The 22,308-nt window shown below is 41.2% G+C and overlaps 1 protein-coding gene across 3 annotated transcripts in view; it reads right to left on the bottom strand.

Annotated features, from left to right (window-relative positions):
* Positions 1-3,223: 3,223 nt before the first annotated feature.
* The window catches only part of DNAJC12 (DnaJ heat shock protein family (Hsp40) member C12), a 131,464-nt gene continuing 112,379 nt past the window's right edge, over positions 3,224-22,308 (bottom strand). Inside the window, exon 4 of one of the 3 annotated variants that reach the window (XM_020998254.2) lies at positions 3,224-5,217. In XM_020998254.2, coding sequence (XP_020853913.1) covers positions 5,197-5,217 — 21 coding nt within the window. In that variant the 3' untranslated portion in view covers positions 3,224-5,196. The remainder of the gene's footprint in view (positions 5,218-22,308) is intronic. The other 2 variants (XM_078150743.1, XM_020998253.2) reach the window with 2 other exon arrangements.

Raw genomic sequence — 22,308 nt, forward strand, 5'->3', positions numbered from 1 at the left:
CAGAAATGGCTATGAAAGCAGAGGACAGTAAATCAAGTTGACCTGAAAAAAAAGAAAAGGAAATCATTTCATTTCTCAATGTGCCATCTGACCATCAGAAGCCCAGACTCTTAAGAAATAACCTGTATACAGAGCCTGTTTGCTTGTTTGTTTAATCTAATTTGGGAGGGAGGATATGATTGGGGGGCTGAGGGGGGGGGTTGGAAGAGATGTCTGCATGCTGAGAAACCAAAATGAGGAAGAAAGAATAGGGACCTCAGTGTTCCATCAGTATACAAGCCCCACAAATTAGAAATCCTGCCATACTCCAGACTGGCAAATGACAGAGGAAACTAGGCTGTCCAACGCAGCCTATCATATTTTATTTCTGTAAAAAAGATTGAAAAGGAATCCTGTATGGGGCTACTGAGGGAACCATCGCAACTCTATTGAAAAAATGAAACCTGTGTATGAGCATCCCACCAGCTGCTTCACCACACCCCCTTTTCATAGACTAGGGGAGGATTTCCATCTGACATTAGTATGTTGGGGGATGTTCTGGCAATCCAGAGGAATACATTGCCAAGAAGCTCACCATATTAGGGCCTTCCTAACAGGGACGATATGCTTGAGCTATGTCATAGGAGGCTGAGCCCTGGAGATGGAGACAAAGAGATCTAGGTTTGAATTCCCTTCAGACATTTTCTAGCTGTGTGGCCCTGGGCAAGTTATTTATTGTCTCTAAGCCTCAGTTTCCATATTTGCAAAGTGGGAATAATATTGGTATCCCCCTCACAAGGTTGTGAGGGGATCAAATGAGATATTATATGTAAAGTGCTTTGCAAGCCCTAAAGTAATACACAGAAAAGATTCCAGGGCATCTTTGGGAGGGGGAAACTCTTACCATGGAATGCCTCGGAAAGTTTTGTACTGACAAAATAAATATTGTGTTAGCATGATTATCAAAACATAAGCCATTCTTTTGAAAAAACTAAGCTGAAGAAAACTAATATTAGCTAGGAGACCTATTTTTGTAACTTTCCAATTATAATGATTTTTCCAAAAGGCCAGGCACACTCTGCTAAACTTCTCAGCCCTGGGCTTCACTAGATGCCCAAATCAGATTCACCCACCATGGAACATGGAAAGTGTCAACCACATAATTAGTATCATAAAGAGCCCACAGACAAAAGAATCGCTCAACAAGACATGATTCTAGGGCATCTTTTTTTTTTTGGGGGGGGGGCTCTTACCATGAAATGCCTCTAAAAGTTTTTGTACTGACAAAATAAATGGTGTGAACGCCAATGGACTTATGGTTAGAGAAATTAGAGATGGAAATTTCTTTGTATAGAATCTCCTTCACACCCACACAGCCAAGAAAGGAAGAGACTGCATTTTCTTGCTTATTTCCTAATGCCCCCTCCAGGAAAGTCTCCTTTTTTGTTTTCTTTTACCACAAAATCACTTGAGAGTTGAAGAAAATTTATCTCTATTCCCCTTTCCCTTGCTTTTCCTAATTTATATTTCTCCAGAAAAGACACCCCTCTCTCCTTGGGATCCAAAGCAAATCTCAGTTTCTACAGCTTGCAACTCAAAAGCTTTGAAGACATCCCTTCATCAGCCCCACCCCACCCCCAACCTCCTACATTATATTTGAAGATGACATTGTTGAACTCCTACCCTCAGCTCAAGGATTATGAAAAGGGGCTAAGAGCTTCTATTCCCACACACACCAGCCAGAATAAAAAGCGAGGAGACAGCATTACCAAAGGCATCTCCACATTTCTGCATGGGCTGAGCAAAAATGACTACTCCAGCTCTCAGGGATTAAATCCTAGGACCACAGATTTAAGTGTCCAGACTCCAAATGGAATGCTCTTTTAACTACCTGATAACAGAGGCAGTGGGGTGGACAGAAATGAGGATTGGAGTTAGGGGACCTGGGTTCAAATCCTCCGCTCTGACCCTCACTACCCATGTGACTTTCCTTAAATCACTTCATCCTCATAGATCTTATTGTCTTCACCCTTCAAGTGAAAGCATTGATCTATGCAACCTTTGTGGTCCTCTCTGGCTTCAGAGCTACAATCCTACATCATTATGAGGCAGGTACTTTCTAGTCCCTTATAGTTCAATTTTCATGATTCTCTCATATACATTCTTCCTAATTTTTTTTTGGCTAGGCAATGGGGTTAAGTGACTTGTCCAGGGTCACACAGCTAGTAAGTGTTATGTGTCTGAGGCTGGATTTGAACTCAGGTCCTCCTGAATCCAGGGCCCATGCTCTGTCCACTGCACCACCTAGGTGCCCCATTCTTCCTAATTTATTACCTAGAGTCATTGAGCCCTTTCTTCCAGCTTTCTTATAGTCTTCTTCCATTTGCTTTATTTCCCAACCCTTTGTGTATACACAATTCAATACTCAAACGGGAAGAACATATGGCCTCATTAAGGCTCTATCCTCACTAGAGATTATACTTCATAAGAAATTTTCTTCCAAGAAATGGAAAAAAAAAAACCTCCATTAAAATGGTGGGTGATTGAAGGAGTTTTTCCCTACTCCTCCTTCTTAGTCCCAAGACACTTTGATAATTGATCAATCCATGACCTCATCTCTGTGGGTACTCCCTTCACTATAGATTACAGTCCACTGATGTCTTCCCATCCAGTGCAGTTCTCACGGATGTCTTTCTCCGCTAAGAATCTATCCAACACCTTGGAGGCTGTCCTTTGGGTATCTGAATATTTTGTAGATGCAAGTGCAACGTTTATGCTTTCCCTCTGTTATCCCTCGTTTTTATTGCATGACTGGACCATGTCCTTTTCTAGCTAAGCTGTAACTAAGATAGAGTAAATTGGGCTTTTCCTTAGGGTGCCAAATTTAAAAGGTGCAGAAGGACTTGTAGTCCTTTAATGTCATACAGACAGAGATCAGCACCTAGTTAACAGAATAATTACTTAAAATAAAATGGCTAACTGGAGAGAGCACCTCCCTCAAACTGACCCACCTCCTCCCCAGCAATATCTACATTGGTGTCCCAGAGGTGTCTGTGTGCCCAAACACATGTGCACATGCATGCACACACAAACGCACACAGATGCATACCTCAGAGGGCATGTGCCATGCTACTTACCCAAAGAGATGTTTAAAACATCACAGAAAGTAGTCCACAGACCCACTGATCCCCAAACTTCCCTCCAGTTTTCAGTCTATGAAATCACAAATGAACAGGACCCATAGCTGGCTCCATTCTTCTTTTTTTGATGAAGGAAACTAATTTTAATGAAACATAGATATCAAAACACTTATGAAAGTAAGAACCCCTGACATCCACCTCCTTTTAATTATTCTATATCTACCTTTCATTCCCAACCATGCTATCTCATACTACCCCTTTCTTCTGTGCTGAGAGTCCTTGGCCACTACTTGGTCAAACATGAGGGAATTATTATTTCTGCCTTCTGAGGTTCCTTTGGCTGGCTCCATGCTTAAAGCTCTCAAGTTACATTGGTGTTTTCCATCCCATATGTCCTTCATGTCTTTCATACATCCACGCAAGTCATCCCTGGGTAATATGCTTCAAGTGATTTATATCCATCAAGTATCTCTTCATTTGAAAGCCCATCTTTTCATGAGAGATATCATTTATGGAGCCACTGTGATTTAGTTCAATTCAGAAACAGTACACAAGGACGTGGTATGTTGCTTTCCCTTTGTGAGCCTTGGCTTCCTTGTCTATATAATTTGGAGGCTGGACTAAATGACCTGTGAGAGAGGTTCCTTCCAGCTCCAGATCCTAAAACTAGGATCCAGGACACCAGGCACAGTGCTGGGCACCAGAGAGTCAAAGACAACTCAATCCCTCTTTGATGGCCCACCATGGCATTGAGTTCCTCTGCACAGTCAAGTAAATCAAGCTCCTACCTTGGCCACGTGCACAAATGTGTGTCTCATTCTGAATATTTAGCCCATTACTTCTCTGACAGAATGTGGGTAACTTTCTTTAGCATCAGTCCTCTACAATCATGTTGTTCAGAGTTCTTATGTTTATCAAACTTGTTCGTTTTTACAATGTCTGTGTTATTATATACATTGTTCTTCTTGTCAGCTGGGGGTATAGAGAATAGAGTCAGGAAGACATGAGTTCTAATCTGAGGTTAGATGGATCCTTAGCTGTGTGACCCTGGGCAAGCCACTTAAGCTCTATCAGCCTCAGTTTCCTCATCTGTAAAATAAGGATAATAGCACTGACCTTTCAAGGTTGTTGTGAAGATAAAATGAAATACTTGCAAAATGCTTTGCAACATGATTGTGATTATTACTATTACTTTACTGTGTCAGTTCATTCAAGTCTTCCCAGGTTACTCTGAAACCATCCCTTTCGTCATTTTTTAAGAGTAGGTCTCCCTTTCTTGGCCATTATGAAAGTGCAGAGGCCACTCATAGGTGGATCCCCCAACTGATCAGCATAGAAGCTTTGATCTGCTCCCTTTCCAACCTGGCCAGATTTACCCTTCCTACCTTCCTAGTATTCTTACATCTTACTCACCTCCAGGTGACCAGTGATACTGGGCTCCTTTCTGTCATCATCATAAATTCTACCTCTCCACTTTAAGAATTTTCCTTGGCTGTCCACCATGCCTGGAATTCTTCTTTTCTCATCTCTGCATCCTGGCACAGCTAAACTCCCGTCTTCTGCTAGATTTTTCCCAGTCCTACTTAATCTTAGTACCTCCTTTATGAGACTATCTCCCTATTTATCCCATATATATCTTGCTTATATAAGATATATATGTATGTATGTGTGTGTGTGTATATATATATATATAATATATGTGTGTGTGTGTGTATTTATATTGTCTCCCTTATTAGACTGAGCTCCTTGAGTGCAGAGATTGTCTTTTGCCTATCTTTGCAGTCCCAGAGTCTAGCACAGTGCCTGGCACGCAGTAGTTCTCTAATAAATGCTTATTGACTGACTGTCCAACCACCTGGGAGCACAGACATGGATGTGAGGAGGAAGCTTGGATCATTATTACATATATTGAGCCAGGAGTGAACAGGGTAAGGGAAACTCAAGAATCATTCATCTAATAACAAAGCAAAAATGGAGTAAATAGGGGAACATTGTGTGTCCAGAGGAGATGTCAACCAAGTTCTTCCTAGTTCAACAGCTTTGAGGTCTCAAGGTCAGTGGCTGGACTCTACAGTTTTCAGGAAGCATTATTCAGCTCCTGTGAAAAGAAAGTACAATCCTATTATATCTGCATGTGGAATTCATATTCCGATTAGCTCCCAAGTGCTAGAGAAACATTAGCTCTCTTCAGTACCTGTGCAAAAAACAGCAAATGGTTGCCTTCTAAAATTCCAAATTTATACTTGAAATCAAGTTTTATTTTCCATGCAGTCTGACTTTGCTGTGTTGGATAATGTTTCTTTTTGCACGAAAATGCATTTGGGGGAGTGATATTCTAATCTTGATGACTGTATTTACATATAGATTGTCCTTCAAGAGAGCTGCTGCTTTCTCAATGGCTTTTCCCAGCCTTCAGAGATTCAGGACGGATGCTGCTACTGCTGACAGCTGGCACTCTGCCTGATGTAAAAGAAGAGAGAAGAAGTCAAACTTGCATTTCCACCTCAAAGTTGGAAGGAGGGGAGCATGCAAGGAAACAAGGAAGTGTGGATTGAAGAAGGCTAAGAGAACCTGACCAAATACTCTCTTCAACATGTCTATACCTAGTTCCTACAATGCTGTGGGCCCTCACTCAGGCGCTGATTGGAGGGAACATGGGATTGCTAGATGGAGAAAGACAAACCGCCTACCCATTGCAGTAGAGGTGACTGGGAGGGATGACGTGATCAGAAACATGGGAAAAAACAAGAGTCAGGCCAGCACCACAGAGCCCCAGAACCACAGAGAGTGCAGGAGCTGAAACAATCTGTCGAGGCTGTGACAATGCGGAAAGCATATGAGACAATGGAAGAGATTACTACAGATGCAACTCTAAAGTCCCAATCCCCCTGGTGTTTGGGTACTTCCCCTATTGGTGCAGTGAGATTGTTGAAGAATTGCTAACTTTTACATAACTCCCTAAGGTTTTCTAAGTGTTTTACACGTTATCTTCCCTAGGTGGTACCTTAGTGCATATTGCACTGGGCCTGGAGGCAAGAAGACCCTGAGATCAAATGGGATCCACTTAGCAGCTGTGTGAACCTAAGCAAGTTACTTAACCTCTGTCGGCCTCACTTTTCTCACCTGTAAAATGGGGACAAGAAGATATCCTACCACAACAACCAGAGTTGTTATGAAGCTCAAATGAGATAACATTTATAAAGCATTTAGCACAGTAAGTGCCATGAAAATGTTTATTCCCTTCCCTCCGCTTTCATTTGATCCTTACAACAGCTATTATTTATCCCCATTTTACAGATAGGGAAACTGAGGCTGAAAGCCATTAAATGTATTGGCCAGGGTCACACAGTCAGTATGTGCCTGATAGAACTCAAGACTTCGTGGCTCCAAGTCTAGCATTTAATCTACTGATCCATCTACAAAAGCAGGAGGGAAATGGCCCTTTTCCTTTGATTATAAGGCCGCAGAAAGAAGTCTTATTCTGGTCTTTATTTGTTTTTTAATCAATAAACTTTGTGATTTAAAAAAAAAAGTATTGGGGGGCAGCTAGATGGCAGAGTGGACAAAGCAACTGCCCTGGAATCAGGAGGACCCGAGTTCAAATCCAGCCTCAGACACTTGATACCCACTAGCTGTGTGACCCTGGGCAAGTTACCCATTGCCTAGCAAAAAAAGAAAAAGCAAAAAAAGAAAAACCAAAAAAAAAGTGTTGGCAGTGTTAGTTGGCTCACCAGCTATTAAACTAACTACTCTAGACACGAGCTAGATTGAGATGTTCCCAGAACAACTCTCTGGGTAAGTATGAGTACAAAGCACACCGATCATCGCTAGAGAACCTGCCTGTCAACAGTAGAAGGTTCCTTGGAGCCCTTCCGGTCCCAGATTTCATTTGAAAGGTAGTAGGGCTCCAAATGTATTCTCCCCACAGCGGACTCTGTCAGTCCTCCCTTGACGCTCTCCTCCCTTCTCCTCCTCGCCTCTGCCTCAGGATACCAGACACCTTCTAGATTCAGCTCCAGTCCCACCTCCTAAAAGAAGCCCTTCCGGATTTGCTCAGGCATTAATGCTCAGAACCTCCCAAAAAGTCACTTTGCATTTATTTTGCATTTTGTCTGATATATGTATGTGCACGTATGTGTGTGTATATTTGTGTTATATGCATGTTATATGTTTAGATATGTTGCATATATTGTTTCCCCAACAAAATGCAGAGACCGTTTGACTTTGTAACTGTATCACCAGCACTCAGCATAGTACAGGGTACACATTAAATGCTTAGTAGCAGCTTATTCATAGGAAGCTAGGCGGATCAGTGGAGAGAGCCCTGGGCCTGGAGTCAGGAAGAGCTGAGTTCAAATCTGACCTCAGATGCTTACTAGTTGTATGACACCAAGCAAATCCCTTGACCTCTGTCTGCCTTAATCCACAGGAGAAGGATTGGCAAACCACTTCAGTATCTTTACCAAGAAAACCCCATGGACAGTGTCGCTGTGCTATGGTCCATGGGGTTGAAAAGAGTTGGACAGAACAACAACAAAAGGGATTTGAGGTTTCGGTAGGGTCAACCTTGTTGCGGCCACTGGAATGCCTTTGTTCTCCCTCCCCTCCTTCTCTCTCCCTTTGCTCCTGTTCCATAGGTCCATGATTTGTTTGTTTCAGGCACTAAGTGAGGGGTGTGTGGATATAGTTGTGTGTCTGTGTGTGTGTGTGTGTGTGTGTGTGTGTGTGTGTGTGTGTGTCTGTGTCTGTGTGTCTGTGTGCAGTTTGGACCTGAAAACTTCCAAGGATACATAGATAGTTAAGTGACAGAGTGGAATTTGAACCCAAGTCCTCAGACTACAGACACGACACTTTCTTCTACATCACGTTGCCTATTTTGTTTCATTGGTGGTACCAGCCTCCCAGGATAAGGGAGGCAAACAAGCTTTTGACCCCTTACTTCGCCATTAGATGTTAGCCGATGTCTGCTTTACCTTTTGTATCTTAGGTGAGGATTGTAGGAATTCTAAGACTGTCTTGGAAAAGCCACAGGAGGTTTTACAGCTAGGTGGTGCCAGAATGCACAGAACTCTGGGTTTAGAATCTTCATGAGCTCAAATCCAGCCTCAGACTCTTACTGTGTGACCCTGGGCAAGTCACTGAACCCTATTTGCCTCAGTTTCCTCACCTGTAAAATGAGCTGGAGAAGGAAATGGCAAACCACTCCAGCGTCTCTGCCAAGAAAACCTCAAATGGGGTCACAAAGAGTCAGATACAACTGAATAATAATAGGAGGTTTAAGAAGGCCTGACCTTGGAACCCTCCCCAGCTCCTAATACTCTGGGGATAAAAGGGGAGATGAGATTGCACTAATTTAGGAATGTGGGTGATACTGTTGGGCTGTGTCACTTCACTATTTTTAGTCTCAGTCCTGATGAAATGCTTTACTAATTCATTGCTGCCTCTTGCCTTGATCTTGTCAGTATGGGGAGAACCGAATTTCTAGACCTGACTTATTTTTTTAGCAGGACATATTTCCAAGTTGAATGGGAGCAAATGAACCAGATTGAGGCATGTTACGATTGAAAATATCCCCACAATATGAACTCTAGCCTATTTGATTTCCAAAGATCGTGTGTATAGCTAGAGCCCAACAAGCATGAATGATATATCCTCTTATATAATTAAAACTTCAAATAGTCTGAATTTGAATATATGTGACCCCTCCAAAGGATTCCTTATCTGCACTAATCAGGACCTAGCTGCATAAGCTGATGGAGGGTATAAGCAATGAGAACCTTAGGCAAAAACAGAGAAGTCTCTGCCTTCAAGAAGCTGTCATTCTACTGGAAGGTGTGCATTGATAAGTAATTAATTACAAGGTAATCTGAGCTGGAAGAGAGTACTAACAACCAAGAGGCATTAGAAAAGGACTGACCAAAGAAGTCACAGCTGAGATAAGGCAGCAAGCAAGGAGGGAATGCCTTTCAGACATTAAAAGGGGTGACAACACACGATGTTCATGGGAGAGGGCAATATTTCTTCACAACATGAATTGTGTATGTGGTTTAAAAAAATAACAAAGAATTGATCTGGCTAGAGGCAATACAAATGCTGAATGTAAACACTGTTCTCATTGTCCCTTGGTATAAGGTTTTGGTTTTTATTTCATTAACTGGTGCAGTGCAAAGGAGAAGACATGGTTGGTATTCACCCACTAGGAAGTATTACAGGAAAACAATTATCAATTGTGTTCTTTCTCTTCTTACAATATATCTGGCTGCTTTTTTAGGGATGTGCTCCAATTTCATGCTTGTTGGAAGCAACGTGGCAATGTGGGGAAGGAAGGAAGAAGATAAGCCATTTATGAAGTGCCTACTATGTGCCAGGCACCGTGCTAAGCACTTGAAAAATATAATCGCATTTGATCTTCACAAAAACCCTGGGAGGTAGGTGCACTGTTATCTCCATTTCACAGTGCAAGAAACAAATGTGAACACAGATAATTGAGTGTCTGAGGCCAAATTTGAATTCAGGTCTTCCTGACTCCAGGTCCAGAGCTCTACCTATTGTGCTACCTAGTTACCTCAAGAAATTAAGGGAATATAAAAATCAAAGATATCAATAAAAATTATTTTTAAATGCACCTCCTTCCCTTTATCTCAATGGGGGACTGCAGCTGATGGGGTGGCTGGTTTTGCTGAACTGCTTTCTTTATCCTCAAATTCTTTATCCAACCATAATCTTCTCTCATTCTATCACTTCACGCCTCCTAAAACTAGTCTTCATCTACCCTCTCATCTCCAAAGCCTCTGCTCCTCAGTACTCCAGGCTTCATTTTCTTCCCTTGCTACTCTTAACCCAATAGCTAGACAATTCAGCCAGGTGGCACAGTGGATAGAGTGCCAGGTCTGGAATCAGGAAGACTCTTCTTCATGAGTTCAAATCTGGTCCCACACACTTACTAGCTGTGTGACTCTGGGCAAGTCATTTAACCCTCTGCTTCAGTTCCTCATCTGTAAAATGGGGACACACTAGAGAAGGAAATGGCAAACCACTCCCTTATCTTCACCAAGAAAATCCCAAATGGGGTCACAAAGAGTCAGACAAGGCTGAAAAACAACTCAACAATGGACAAACTCCACACTGTCTTCACACTCAAATTCCTTGGCCTATCACTGCTCGTATTTTGCCAAATGCCAAACCTAGATCCCTTCCATCATCTGCCTCCTCTGTTGTTGATCTGTGCTGGAGGAAGTCATGGAACCTTTTGGACTGGATTTATAACAAATGCATGTGTCTAATTCCAACTCAAAGTAAAACAGTAGTACTTCTGCTCATCCAAAACTGATTCTCTGGTAGACTCCCCACGGCAGCTGTTCCAAATCTCTTCTCTCCTCAAGCTTCACACAGCATCCCCTTCTGCCACCCACTCAGCTGAGGATCCTTCTCCTACTTAACTGAGGAAATTGGGTCCCTTTGCCCAGAGCTTACTCACCTCCTCTTCTCCACACTTGAAACCTCTTACCACATTCCCCTATCCTTTCCTTCTTTCCTCAGGCCTCCTCCTCAAGCCCAGTTCCTCTTTACATCCCCTCCTATCTATTGATTACAAATAAATCATCCCATCTCTCCCCTTAATTTTGTTCCTTTTTATGAGTTTAACAATCATCAATAAACACAAGCATTTTAAAACATGAAGAAAAAAAAGATTGCATGTGAAACAGTGAACGTCTGTTAAGTTGTTTGAGATTTTAAAATGGGTAATAAATTTAACAAGGTAGTAACAAAATTGCCTCTTTTGTGCTTTCATCTGAAATTTTTTGTTTTATTCCATCATTTAGTCAACTAGCATTTATTACATGCCTCCTGTGTACCAAGCACTGTGCTAAGCAATGGGAATACGAATACAGGTAGAAAAACAGCACCTGCCCTCAGGGAGCTTCTATTCTGATGGGGAAACATCAACACATAAGAGGAAGCTGAGATGGGAGTCAGCACTGGGACATGAGAGAGGAAGTCCAGAGGGCAGACTAGAGAGGGACGAGAGGTGGCTGGCTGGCAGGCACCCTCCTTAAATAGAGGCTCTGGGAGGAGCCATCCAATCAGAGAGGGAGACTCAAGGGGTAGAGAATGTTTTCAACGTGGGAGTTCCTAGACTCCAGAGTGGGATTTCAGGATGAAGAGTTTGGGCATAGTACAGTGAAGCATCTTAATACGTACATTTTAAAATGTGGATTTTAAATGTTTTGTTAATGTTCTTTTTGTAAAAAGTATCTATCATAACCCACTAACCACTCACATCCCCCAGTAGAAGCCCTCCACTTTAATAGGTAAGGGTAATCAAGATGTTGGCCTTGTCTGAAAATGTCTCATTCTTATCATCTCTCACTTATCGCCTCTCTGCCAAGAGGTATCCCTTTTTCTCTAGTCTTTCAAATCTCTTTCTACCGACTCCTTTCCTGCTGCTCACTAACATTCCCTACACCTGACCCTACCATCCCCTCAAGGTGTCTTCATATACCTCTCCTCCCTTTCACTGCCAAACTCCTTGAAAAAGCTGCCTGCTCCTGTTGCTTCCATTTCCTTGGTCCTCCCTCCTCAACCCTGTGGCTGCCAACCTCATCTTTCAACTGAAATTTGCTCTCTTCAAAGCTACCAGTGGCTCTTAATATTCGAATCTGACAGTCTTTCCTATGCCTTCTCCTCAACCTACTTGACCTATCTCTGTGACATTGCTGATGACTTTCTTCACTCGGGCATTCTCTCCTCTCTGAGTTCTCCTGAAACTGTTTCCCAGATTTGCATTTTCAGCCTTAGCCTTTTTCCTGAGCTCCCATGCATCAATCACTAACTGTCTTGAGTTGACCAACTGTCAAATTCAACATGTCCAAAACAGTACTCATTATCTTTCCCTGTCAAACTCAGCTCTCTTCACAAATTCCTTCCTTCTGTCAGAGCACCACCATCTTCCCAATAGCATAGCCTCATTACCCAAAACCCCCCATGCTACTACCACTCACCCTATGCTCTCAGCTAAGAACCTTGCTCAGATTTTACAGAAAAAATTGAAGCTACTTACCCTGAGCTCCCTCTTTTTCCCTTCTTCCTCATCTCCTATCACTCAGGTACCTCTGCCTCTCTCTCCTCCTTCACCCCTGTCTCACATGCTGAAGTGGCCTTACTCCTTACCAAATCTAAACCCTCTATTTGTTCAAGTGATCTCATCCATCCTATCTCTCCAACAGATAGTAATTCCTCCCCCTCCCCACTCCCACCATCATCCCCACTGTTTTACTTATTTCCAATCTCTGTCTACTGGCTCATTCCCTACTGCCCACGAGACCACTGGAAGCAGCCCAGGGTTCAGTGATTGACTTTTGTCCTGCCACTGGACTTCAATGATTCAGGAAGAGAGAGTGAGGCTCATGACTTTGTACAACTCTGCCTCACAAATCCAATTCACACAAGTCATCACCTATGATGTCATTGATACCCTTCAAAAACAAAGGATGAACAAGTGCCTACAACATGCCCATGTCTCCCCCATCCTGAAAAACCCCTCACTTGACCCTTTCATTCCCTCTATACCATCCTGTATGTCTTCTGCCTAAACTCCAAAAAAGCTGTCTATAATAGGTGCCTCCATTTTCTCTCCTCTCACTCTCTTGTTAACCCCTCACAATCAGCTTCCAACCTTATCATTCCACCAAAACTGTTCTCTCCAAGGTTACCAATGATCTCCGAGTTGCCAGATTCATTGGTCTTTTCTTTTTTTAATTATATTAATTTATTTTGATTTATCAACAATCACTTCCATATGCTTTTGAGTTGAAAACTTTTCTCCCCCTTCCTCCCCCCCACCATCCCCAAGATGGTGCACAATCTGATATAGGCTTTATATTTACATACCCATTAAACATATTTTCACATTAGTAAAGTTGTAAGTAAAAATTAAAACCAATAGGCGGAACCATCAGAAAGAGGAAACAAAACTCAACAGAAGGTAAAAATAAGTGACAGCAATTTGACTTCCATAGTTCTTTCTTTGGATGTGGACAGCATTTTCCATCCCGAGGCCACTGGAAATGTCTTAGATCCTCATAATGCTGAGAAGGGTTCAGTTTAACAATGTTAGTCATCGCATAACGTGGCTGTTATTGTGTACAAAGTCCTCTTGGTTCTGCTCACTTCACTCAGCATCAGACCATATAAGTCTTCCCAGGTTTTTCTGAAGTCAGCCTGTTCATCATTTCTTATAGCACAATAGTATTCCATTACATTCATATACCACAACTTGCTCAGCCATTCCCCAATTGATGGGCATCCTCTCAATTTCCAATTCTTTGCCACCACAAAAAGAGCTGCTATGAATATTTTTGTACATGTGGGTCCCTTTCCCATTTGTATGATGTCTTTGGGATATAGCCCTAGAAGTGCTATTGCTAGGTCAAAGGGTATGCACATTTTTGTAGCCCTTTGGGCATAGTTCCAAATTGTTCTCCAAAATGGTTGGATCATTTCACAACTCCACCAACAATGTATTAGTGTTCCAATTTTCCCACATCTTCTCCAACATTTATCATTTTTCTGTTTTGTCATGTTGGCCAATCTTTCTCGATCCTCCTTCTCCTTGTCCTCTCTTCAGCCTCTGACATTGACGATTGTTCTGTCCACACTGATACTCTCTCCTTACTAGGTTTTCAGGATACTCTTCTCCTCAGGTTCTCCTCCCACTTATCTAATCACTCTTCCTCTGTCTCCTGTCCTGGATCCTCTTCCAGATCATGCCCTTTAACTGTAGGTGTCCCTCAGGTTTCTGTCCTAGGCCCTCTCCTCCCCTCCCTCTATACTACTTTACTTGGTGATCCCATCAGCTCCCGTGGATTTAATGACCATCTCTATGCTAATGATTCCAAAGCTATCTCTACTGTCCCAAACTCTCTACTGACCTCCAATCTTTCATCTCCAACTGACTTTCAGAAACCTCAAACTGGATTCCAATAGACATCTGAGGCTCGATATGTCCACAGTGGAACTCATTATCTTTCCCTTAAACCCTGCCTTACTACTACCATCTCTATGAGTATAAAGAGTAACACTATCCTCCCCAATCCCTCAGGCTCACCACCTAGGAGTGATCTTGGACTCCTCACTATCTCTCACCACCCTTTCATATCCAAGCTGGGGCCAAGGCCTGCCGATATCACCTTTGCAACATCTCTCCAATACGCCTCCTTCTCTCCCCTCACGTGGCCGCTCCTCTAGGCCCTCATCACCTCACACCTGAATTACTGAAAAGGTCTGATGATGGGTCTGCCTGCCTTGAGTCTCGCCCCACTCCAATCCATCCTCCACTCAACCACTAAAGTAATTTTCCTAAAGCACAGGTCTCATCATGTCATCCCCCTACTCAATAAACTTCAGTGGCTCCCTATCACCTCCAGGATCTGTTTGGCATTCAGGCCCTTCATAACCCAACCCCCTTCTACCTTTCCAGGCTTCTCACACCTTACTCCCCTCTTTATATCCTTTGATCCAGTGACGCTGGCCTCCTGACTCTTTCACAAACCTGGCACTCCATCTCTCAGCTCTGGGCACTTTCTCTGGCTGTCCCCCATGCCTGGAATACTCTCCCTCCTCCACTCCAACTACTGACCTCCCTGGCTTCAAGTCCTAACTAAAATCTCACCTCCTACAGGAAGCCTTCCCAATCCTCTCTTATTTTCTTCCCTCTATTCATTATCTCCTATTTAACCTGTATGTAGCTTGCTTTATATATTATTTGTTTCCATGTTGTCTCCCCATTAGATTGTAAGCTCCTTGAGGGAAGCAACTTTCTTTTACAATCTTTTTTGTATCCCTGCACACTTAGCACAGTGCCTGGCACTTAGTAGGTACTTAATAAATGTTGACTGATTAACTGATCCTGAGCTTCTCAGTCTCATTCACACAACATATCCAATCAGTTACCAAGCCTCATGTTGACTCTGCCTCCAGAATCTATCACTGAATCTACCTCCCATCTGTGTTATTCCCTCTAATCACCACCACCCTTGTTGCCACCCATACTGCCTCTTGCTTGGAGGCCTGGATAGTCTCCTATTGGCCCCCCACTACATTTCTCCCTCTCCTCAATCCATCCTCTATTCAGCTGCCCAGATGATGGTTGCAAAGCTCCACCATCTTACCCAAAGGATTGTAATTGTTGTCTCTCTGTTCATTCAAGTGGTGTGAATGGCCTGTCCACAAACCATGACTACTGAGAAGAAGATAACAGGCCCAAGGATAAGACTGGAGCAAGGGCTATGGGTAACCTCCTGCAAAGGTAGGTATGGGGAGTCAGTATCCACCTTAGATGGGTTATCCACCAACTGGTAGAAATTGGGCAAAGGGGGCTCAGGTCAGAGAGACTCTGGGACCCCCTAACCCCTTCTCACATGTCATGGGTTGAGGAAATAGCCACTCATACTGATTGAATGAGGAGGGAGTCATCAGCTATGGTCCTGGTAAGATGGCAGATCACTAGGCCTTTCTTACCAACTGCCTGAAATTCCTACATAAATATCACTAGGCCTTGCAGTGGTCCTGCAGTGGAGGCCTCCTGTATATATATTCTCCACTCCACGCCCCACAATCCTCCATTAGAGTGTGAGCTACCTGAGAACAGGAACAATCTCACTTTTCTATTTCTATCCCTAGGCCCCAGCATGATGCTTGGCACCTAGAAAGCACTTAATAAATTCTTTTCCATTCATTCCATAAACCTCACTCACTCTATTATCTCTATGACCAAATCTAAACTCCTTCACTTGACATTTAAAGCCCTTTACAGCCTGGCTTTAATGACCCTTCCCAGTCTTATTATGTATGTTCTCTTTCACGTACACTCTGGTGCAGCTAAACTGGCCTTCTCACTCTTCCTCGGAAGAGAGTTTCTCCATCTCCCACCTCCAGGCCTTTCTGCAGGCTATTCCCCATGCCTCAAATGCATGCCCTCCTCACCTGCTCCGGCATCACCTTCTTTGTGAAGCCTGTTCTAATCCCCCAGCCTCTAGTACTCTCTACCACTGCCATTCTAAGAAACTACCTCATATAGACTGTGTGAGGAGAAGCATTCTCACCCTCAGGACAAGTGAAAGTAACTAAGAGCTGTTAGGGACCCCCTAGGTGGCCTCAAAGCTTACATAATACCTCTTCATAGCAACTTAATTCTCTAGGTCAGGGGAGAGGTGGAGTGTGAACCTGGCACATTTAGATACCCAAGGGCCTAATGTTGGCTTGGAAGAGATAAATAGGTATCAGAGCCTCCATGGGTGTGATGGTGAAGTTCCTCATGTCCCCGGCCAGAATGAGCAATACCTTTGGCTACAAAGAGAAGAAGAGTGGCATAATGTCTAGAGAGCCAGCCCCAGATCCAGGAGGTCCTGAGTTCAAACCTTGCCTCTGACCCAGACTGACTGTGTGACCCTGAGAAAATTACTTACCTTATCAGTGGTCTAAGCAACTCTCTAAGCATGTAAAATGCAGAGGAGATGCCAACCTGTATTGGTAAAGAGAGTTCCCTCACCAGGGAGTTCCCTATGCCAATGAGATAAAAGATGTAGTCATTCTCCCTATATACTGCTATGGGTACTTAATGTCTCTTGCTGCTCCTCCCTTTTAGAACATAAGCTCCTTGAGGGCAAGAACTCTAAGTTTTGTCTTTATATCCCTAGTACCTAGCATGATGTGGGAACATAGGAGTATCAAATAAACACTCACTGTTTGGTTTTCTCTCTTGTTTTTCAACTTTGTTAGAAAGATTGACTAGCTATATAGGTGAAATGGGATGCATATGTTTGGGAAATGAATGTGATAATAAGACAAAAAACTTCAATCAATTGAGAGAAAGAAAGAAAGAAAGAAAGAAAGAAAGAAAGAAAGAAAGAAAGAAAGAAAGAAAGAAAGAAAGAAAGAAAGAAAGAAAGAAAGAAAGAAGAAAGAAAGAAAGAAAAGAAAGAAAGAAAGAAAGAAAGAAAGAAAGAAAGAGAAAGAAGGAAGGAAGGAAGGAAGGAAGGAAGGAAGGGAGGAAGGAAGGAAGGAAGGAAGGAAGGAAAGAAAGAAAGAAAAAGAAAGAAAGAGAAAGAAAGAAAAAAGAAAGAAAGAAAGAAAGAAAGAAAGAGAAAGGAAGGACAGAAAAGAATTTTAACAATCCCAGATTAATCCTCCATTTATTTTGAAAAACCTTTCCTTTACCCATGTGCTACTCATTTCGTAGGTATATTTCCATACTCAGTCTCATAAGCCCCAAGATAACCACATTATCTCATTTTTTCTCTGTTTTACAGACCAGCTCTAAGGCTCTGGGCCCCATTCCGCTGATAAATTGGTGACTTCCAGGTCTGTGACATTCCCAAACCGTCAATGTTTCATATCATTGCCTGATAGGGGAAATTATTAAGCCCACTGGAACTCCTCCTGCCAAGTTATTTCAGAATAATGGAAGGATTTACTTTCTTTTTCCTTCTTTTTTGTCCTGTTTACTGAATGATTCAAAGGAATTACAACTTGGAGATAAAACAACATTCCCAGGCTTTGGCATTTATCTTTATCAACGGACTTGCATGTTCTGCACTTCAACCAGTTCAGGGCTTTCCTGGAGTTTTGGACTCTGCTCACTGGTTCCTCATGGGGCATCTCCATTCTTCAAGGCCAAAGGGAAAAAGAATGTCCTAAGTTCTATGCAAGTGCCAACATCATCTCTTTGCTGACAGCAGCACAAAAGCCCACCATTATTTCAGCCTAGAGAATCTAAAATAAATGTCCACTCGCACAGATATTGCTGAATTCAACATATTACCAACAGCTATTTTTAGTTGCATGGCTTACAAAAGTTTCTATGTGTGGTAATGAATAATGGAGAAATCACTTTCTTATTAAATCTAATGGAAAGCTGTGAATGATTGGAGAGAAGTGGGTGCATACACATGGGCGGAATAGGAGATTGGAAACATAGCTTCAAACATTCTATAGACAACAAAGGCAATCGTGCAGGTAATTCCAATGAAGTAAAGCTTCTTTCCCCTTGAAGTCAAGAAGTATAACATTGCTTTGCCCAAATGTCATTAGTAGTGATTGTTGACATTTTTGAAATTTTGTTTTCCAAAACAATTTACATATACTAACTCATTTGTGCCTCACAATAACCCTTTGAGAAAGGTGATATAGACATTCTTATCCCCATTTTACAGCTTAAGAAATTGAGGCAGGATCACTATGTAACTTCTTTTAACTCTGGTAGCAGCATCTTAGTAAGAGCAGAGGAGGCAGAGGGTGGGAGTAATCCACCACTGAGTATGGCAAAAAATGAGCGGTATAGGACCAGGAAACAAAGGGTAAGGGTCAAGGACAGTGTAGAATTAAATAGGATAATGATTGAATTAGTGGTGGAGAAGAAGGGAAGTGAAGTCAGGGTGAAGGGATAGGAGGTCTCATTGAGAACATAGAATGGATCCATGAGAGGTGAGCCACAGAGAGAAATGGACTAAAAGGAGATTATTCTGGCCAAACAGGAGTACCAGAGTTTCTCATCTGGGAAGTGAATGACGATGAAATCCAGTGTAGCCAAGGTGGGATGATTTGTTTGGGGGCAGGGGGAAAGATGGACTTATTTCTTTGATGTAGGGAATTCTTGATAATGATAATGAAATGAACAGAATCAGAGAAATTTTAATATAATTTCTTAAAGAAAAAAATAAATTCAAAAGACTTTAGAACTATGATCAATTCAATAACCAAGCAAGACTCCAGAAAGCCAGCGATGAAAACATTTCCCACCTCTTGCCAGAAAGGTGATGGTCTAGAGGTACACAATGAAATATACATTTCCAGACAAGGCCAATGAGTGGGTTTGTTTTGCTTTACTATACTTATTGATTACAAGGGTTGGACAGGGATGGTGGGGGTGGGAGGATGAGAAGGTAAGGGGGTGTAGTGACAGGGATACAAAAGAAAATAAGGATAAGAGCTTCAATGAAGCATTTTTAAAGCATGGAAGAAAATAGGAGGTTCAAAAGAAAACAAACAAACTAGACAGCTTTGGAACCAATGTATTAAATTATTATATCCTTTAAAGGGAACAGGGCCAGATTGTACATACTGAAGAGTGATAGTTTTACGCCCTCTTTTGATGTTATTTATAAGTGGAAATACTCCTCAGATGATATTCATCAAGTTCATAATATTACAAAGAATGTATCTGCCTACAGTCAAAAATATAATCAAAAGGGATTTAAAGTAAAACGGAAACAGGTCAGAGAAGGGAGTAGAAAACTGCCCATGTATATCCATTAATCTATATGCCTAGCAGTAATGGTTTCCAATTTTTATGTAGTGCCATCTGCCTTTTTATAAATTTCCTATGATTCTACAGCTTGCATAAAATACATGTAAATAATTTCTAAGCTCATATTTTGTTAGAAGTCAGAATTTATTACAATAGTATTAGTAAAAAACAAAACAGTTATGAAACACACCAAAAAAATCTTTAAAATAATGTGACGCACAGCTATTATTATTGATATAATCCTTCACAGTGTTCACATTTGTAACATAAAATATTTTGGTAATAATGGTGGTAATATTATTAATGGGACAAGAGGGGTTTTTTTACATGGCTTCTGAAAACTTGGTTTCATTAATATGGCTATTCATAATTCTTTTTCACGGTATTTTGTTTTAAAAACATCTATAACAGAAAACCCCCCTTTATACAAATATAAACAATAGTAAAATTTATATCACTTTGATAAACCAGATGTCCCTTTATTTAACTGTAGTCAAAACATAAGACTTTCAGGTTCAAACACTTGTTTCTATGTTTTAATGTACTTTGTTGTTCAGTCATTTTTTGGTAGTGCCCAACTCTTGCGACCCCATTTTAGATTTTCTTGGTCCTTCTTTATCTCATTTTACGAGATGAGGAAACTAAGGTTAAACAGAGTTAAATGACTTGCTTAGATCCACACAGCAAGCTAAGTACCTGAGGCCAGACTTGAACTCAGGAAGACGCTCCTTCCTGACTTCAGGCCCAGCACTGTATCCATTACACCACCTGCATGCCCAGTACTCCACCTAGATAGCCACTAATGTACTATCACAAGGTAAATCTGTCAGTCATTCTGGTTAACATGGAATAAGATCAAATGAACCATATTTAGCCATGGCAAATTATTTCTTTGCCCATTCATATTTAGAAGTATCCTAGCTGAGTCTTTAAAAATAAAATGAGAATTCAAGTGATTATTAAGCAGATCTTTTATCTTGTTTTTGTGGAAGGTATATTTTAAATTTGAAAACGTAACAAAAAATATTGCTTTCTAACTTTATTGTTCGTACTTTTTTTCCATAAATACAATCACCTTATTTTTTGTTGATAAGAATATGAATTTTATTATCTTGCATTGATTGATTGACAGTACTTTGTTTTTCAGAAATAACCAAAAAGTGTGCAAGTTTCAGGAGAACATTTTTGGTTTTAAGTGAATTTGCAGCATCTTTACATCAGCAATTTCTCCTTTTAACTCAAACACTCTTCCAAGTTCATTGGTACAAGAAAGTTTCACAGTAACCCCATGGTCTCCCCTCTTATCACAACACAGTTTTGAAAAGAACCTGTCTTTCAACGGAGTGTTAAATAAAGCTGATTACTCTTGAAACAACTTGAAAAACTGTATGTTGCTCCTTACTCATACTTCCCAATACAAGGGATTAACTGTGAAGCATGCAAATTGAAATAGCATCACATTTTTAACTAGTGCTTCAAGTCTACATTTTTTCCTCAAATTGACTGAGCTCTACCAATAAAAAGGTCCAATGTAATTCTCCTAAATTATATCATTTTCATTTTTTAAATCCATCAATTTCTTTTGAAAATATATCTTGACGTGGTATTACCATCAATACGTTTGCAAAGCAACAAATTTTCCCAAACATCAATTTCAACAACATATACCTAGTTAATCAAATGAGCATCTTTAATTACATCTGTTGCTTCATCCGCATGAAATACAAAATAAAAAGACTTTTTTCCAGTTAATTGATCAAGAAAGTCTTCAGATATATAGAGAAAGCTACTATGTTATCTGCAAGTGGAACCATTTCAAAATAATTTGCATATGATACACCAAGCATCATTTTGACCAAGTTCATAGCTATAGGTAGTGCAAGTTTCTCCCATAAAACAAGCCTTTTTACACTTAGCAATTCTGTAAGCAATTCAAGCTGTCCTTTTGATGTCAGACACGATTTTTTAAAAGTATGTTTTTTGCTTATTAAATGCATTTCACTTTCTCCGGAAAAATATTCATCTTGTCAATGTATTGTGCATATATACTTTCCAGATGTCATTTCAATTTAATTAGCTTTCACTGTTATCTTCAGCTAAAGAAGTTGTACAAAGCAAAAACGATGGTTTTTCCAACAAGAAAAGGTATTTTCTTATAGTTTTCAGGTAGTCGTAAATCCCAGGGACAAATATGGAATATCACATGTTCCTGACTTGGCCATCGGGTCTTTGTGTCTATGCATTTCCCCTACTTTGGTGGTCTCTGCTTTCTTTGGTTGTACTAATTTCTGCTGCTCCAGTGGACTTTCTCTTCAAACTAGCTATATATTTATCCATCATAAAAGCACATTATTTCACTGTTTTAAAAATTGGAGATCATTTTAAAACTAAGACAAAATGTAACAATTACTTATGTTGTTTTTGGAACCCAGTATATTACACCATCCTGACCAAAATAAATGATTTTGAGCAATATAACCAATATTAGGCATAAAAGTACATTCAAATACAGCAAGCAGTACCGTAACATGCCAGAAGGGGCTAAACCAAAGGTGGCCAGGAGTAGGGAACCTCCAGGGATTAATAGACAGGATGGGACAATCTGGTCCTCTGGGGCATGAGCTGATAAACTCCTTCTTTAAAAGAACATCATCTTTAAAGTGGTTATTATTAACTAATAGAAAGCGGGACTTGAAGGAAACCAGAAAAACCAAGAGGTAGAGATGAGGATAGAGTGCATTCCAGGCATGTGGAACAGCCAGTGAAATGCCTGGAGTTGGAAATGGAGTCTATTGTTTGAGGGCCAGGAAAGGCCAGTGTCTAGTGACATGGGGAGGAGGGGAGTTTTGTGTTAGAAGACAGAAAAGGTAAGGGCAGGATGGA

The sequence above is a fragment of the Phascolarctos cinereus genome, unplaced genomic scaffold (assembly GCF_003287225.1).
Source record: "Phascolarctos cinereus isolate Bilbo 61053 unplaced genomic scaffold, phaCin_HiC Scaffold_3;HRSCAF=262, whole genome shotgun sequence".
In the NCBI taxonomy this organism is placed as follows: domain Eukaryota; kingdom Metazoa; phylum Chordata; class Mammalia; order Diprotodontia; family Phascolarctidae; genus Phascolarctos; species Phascolarctos cinereus.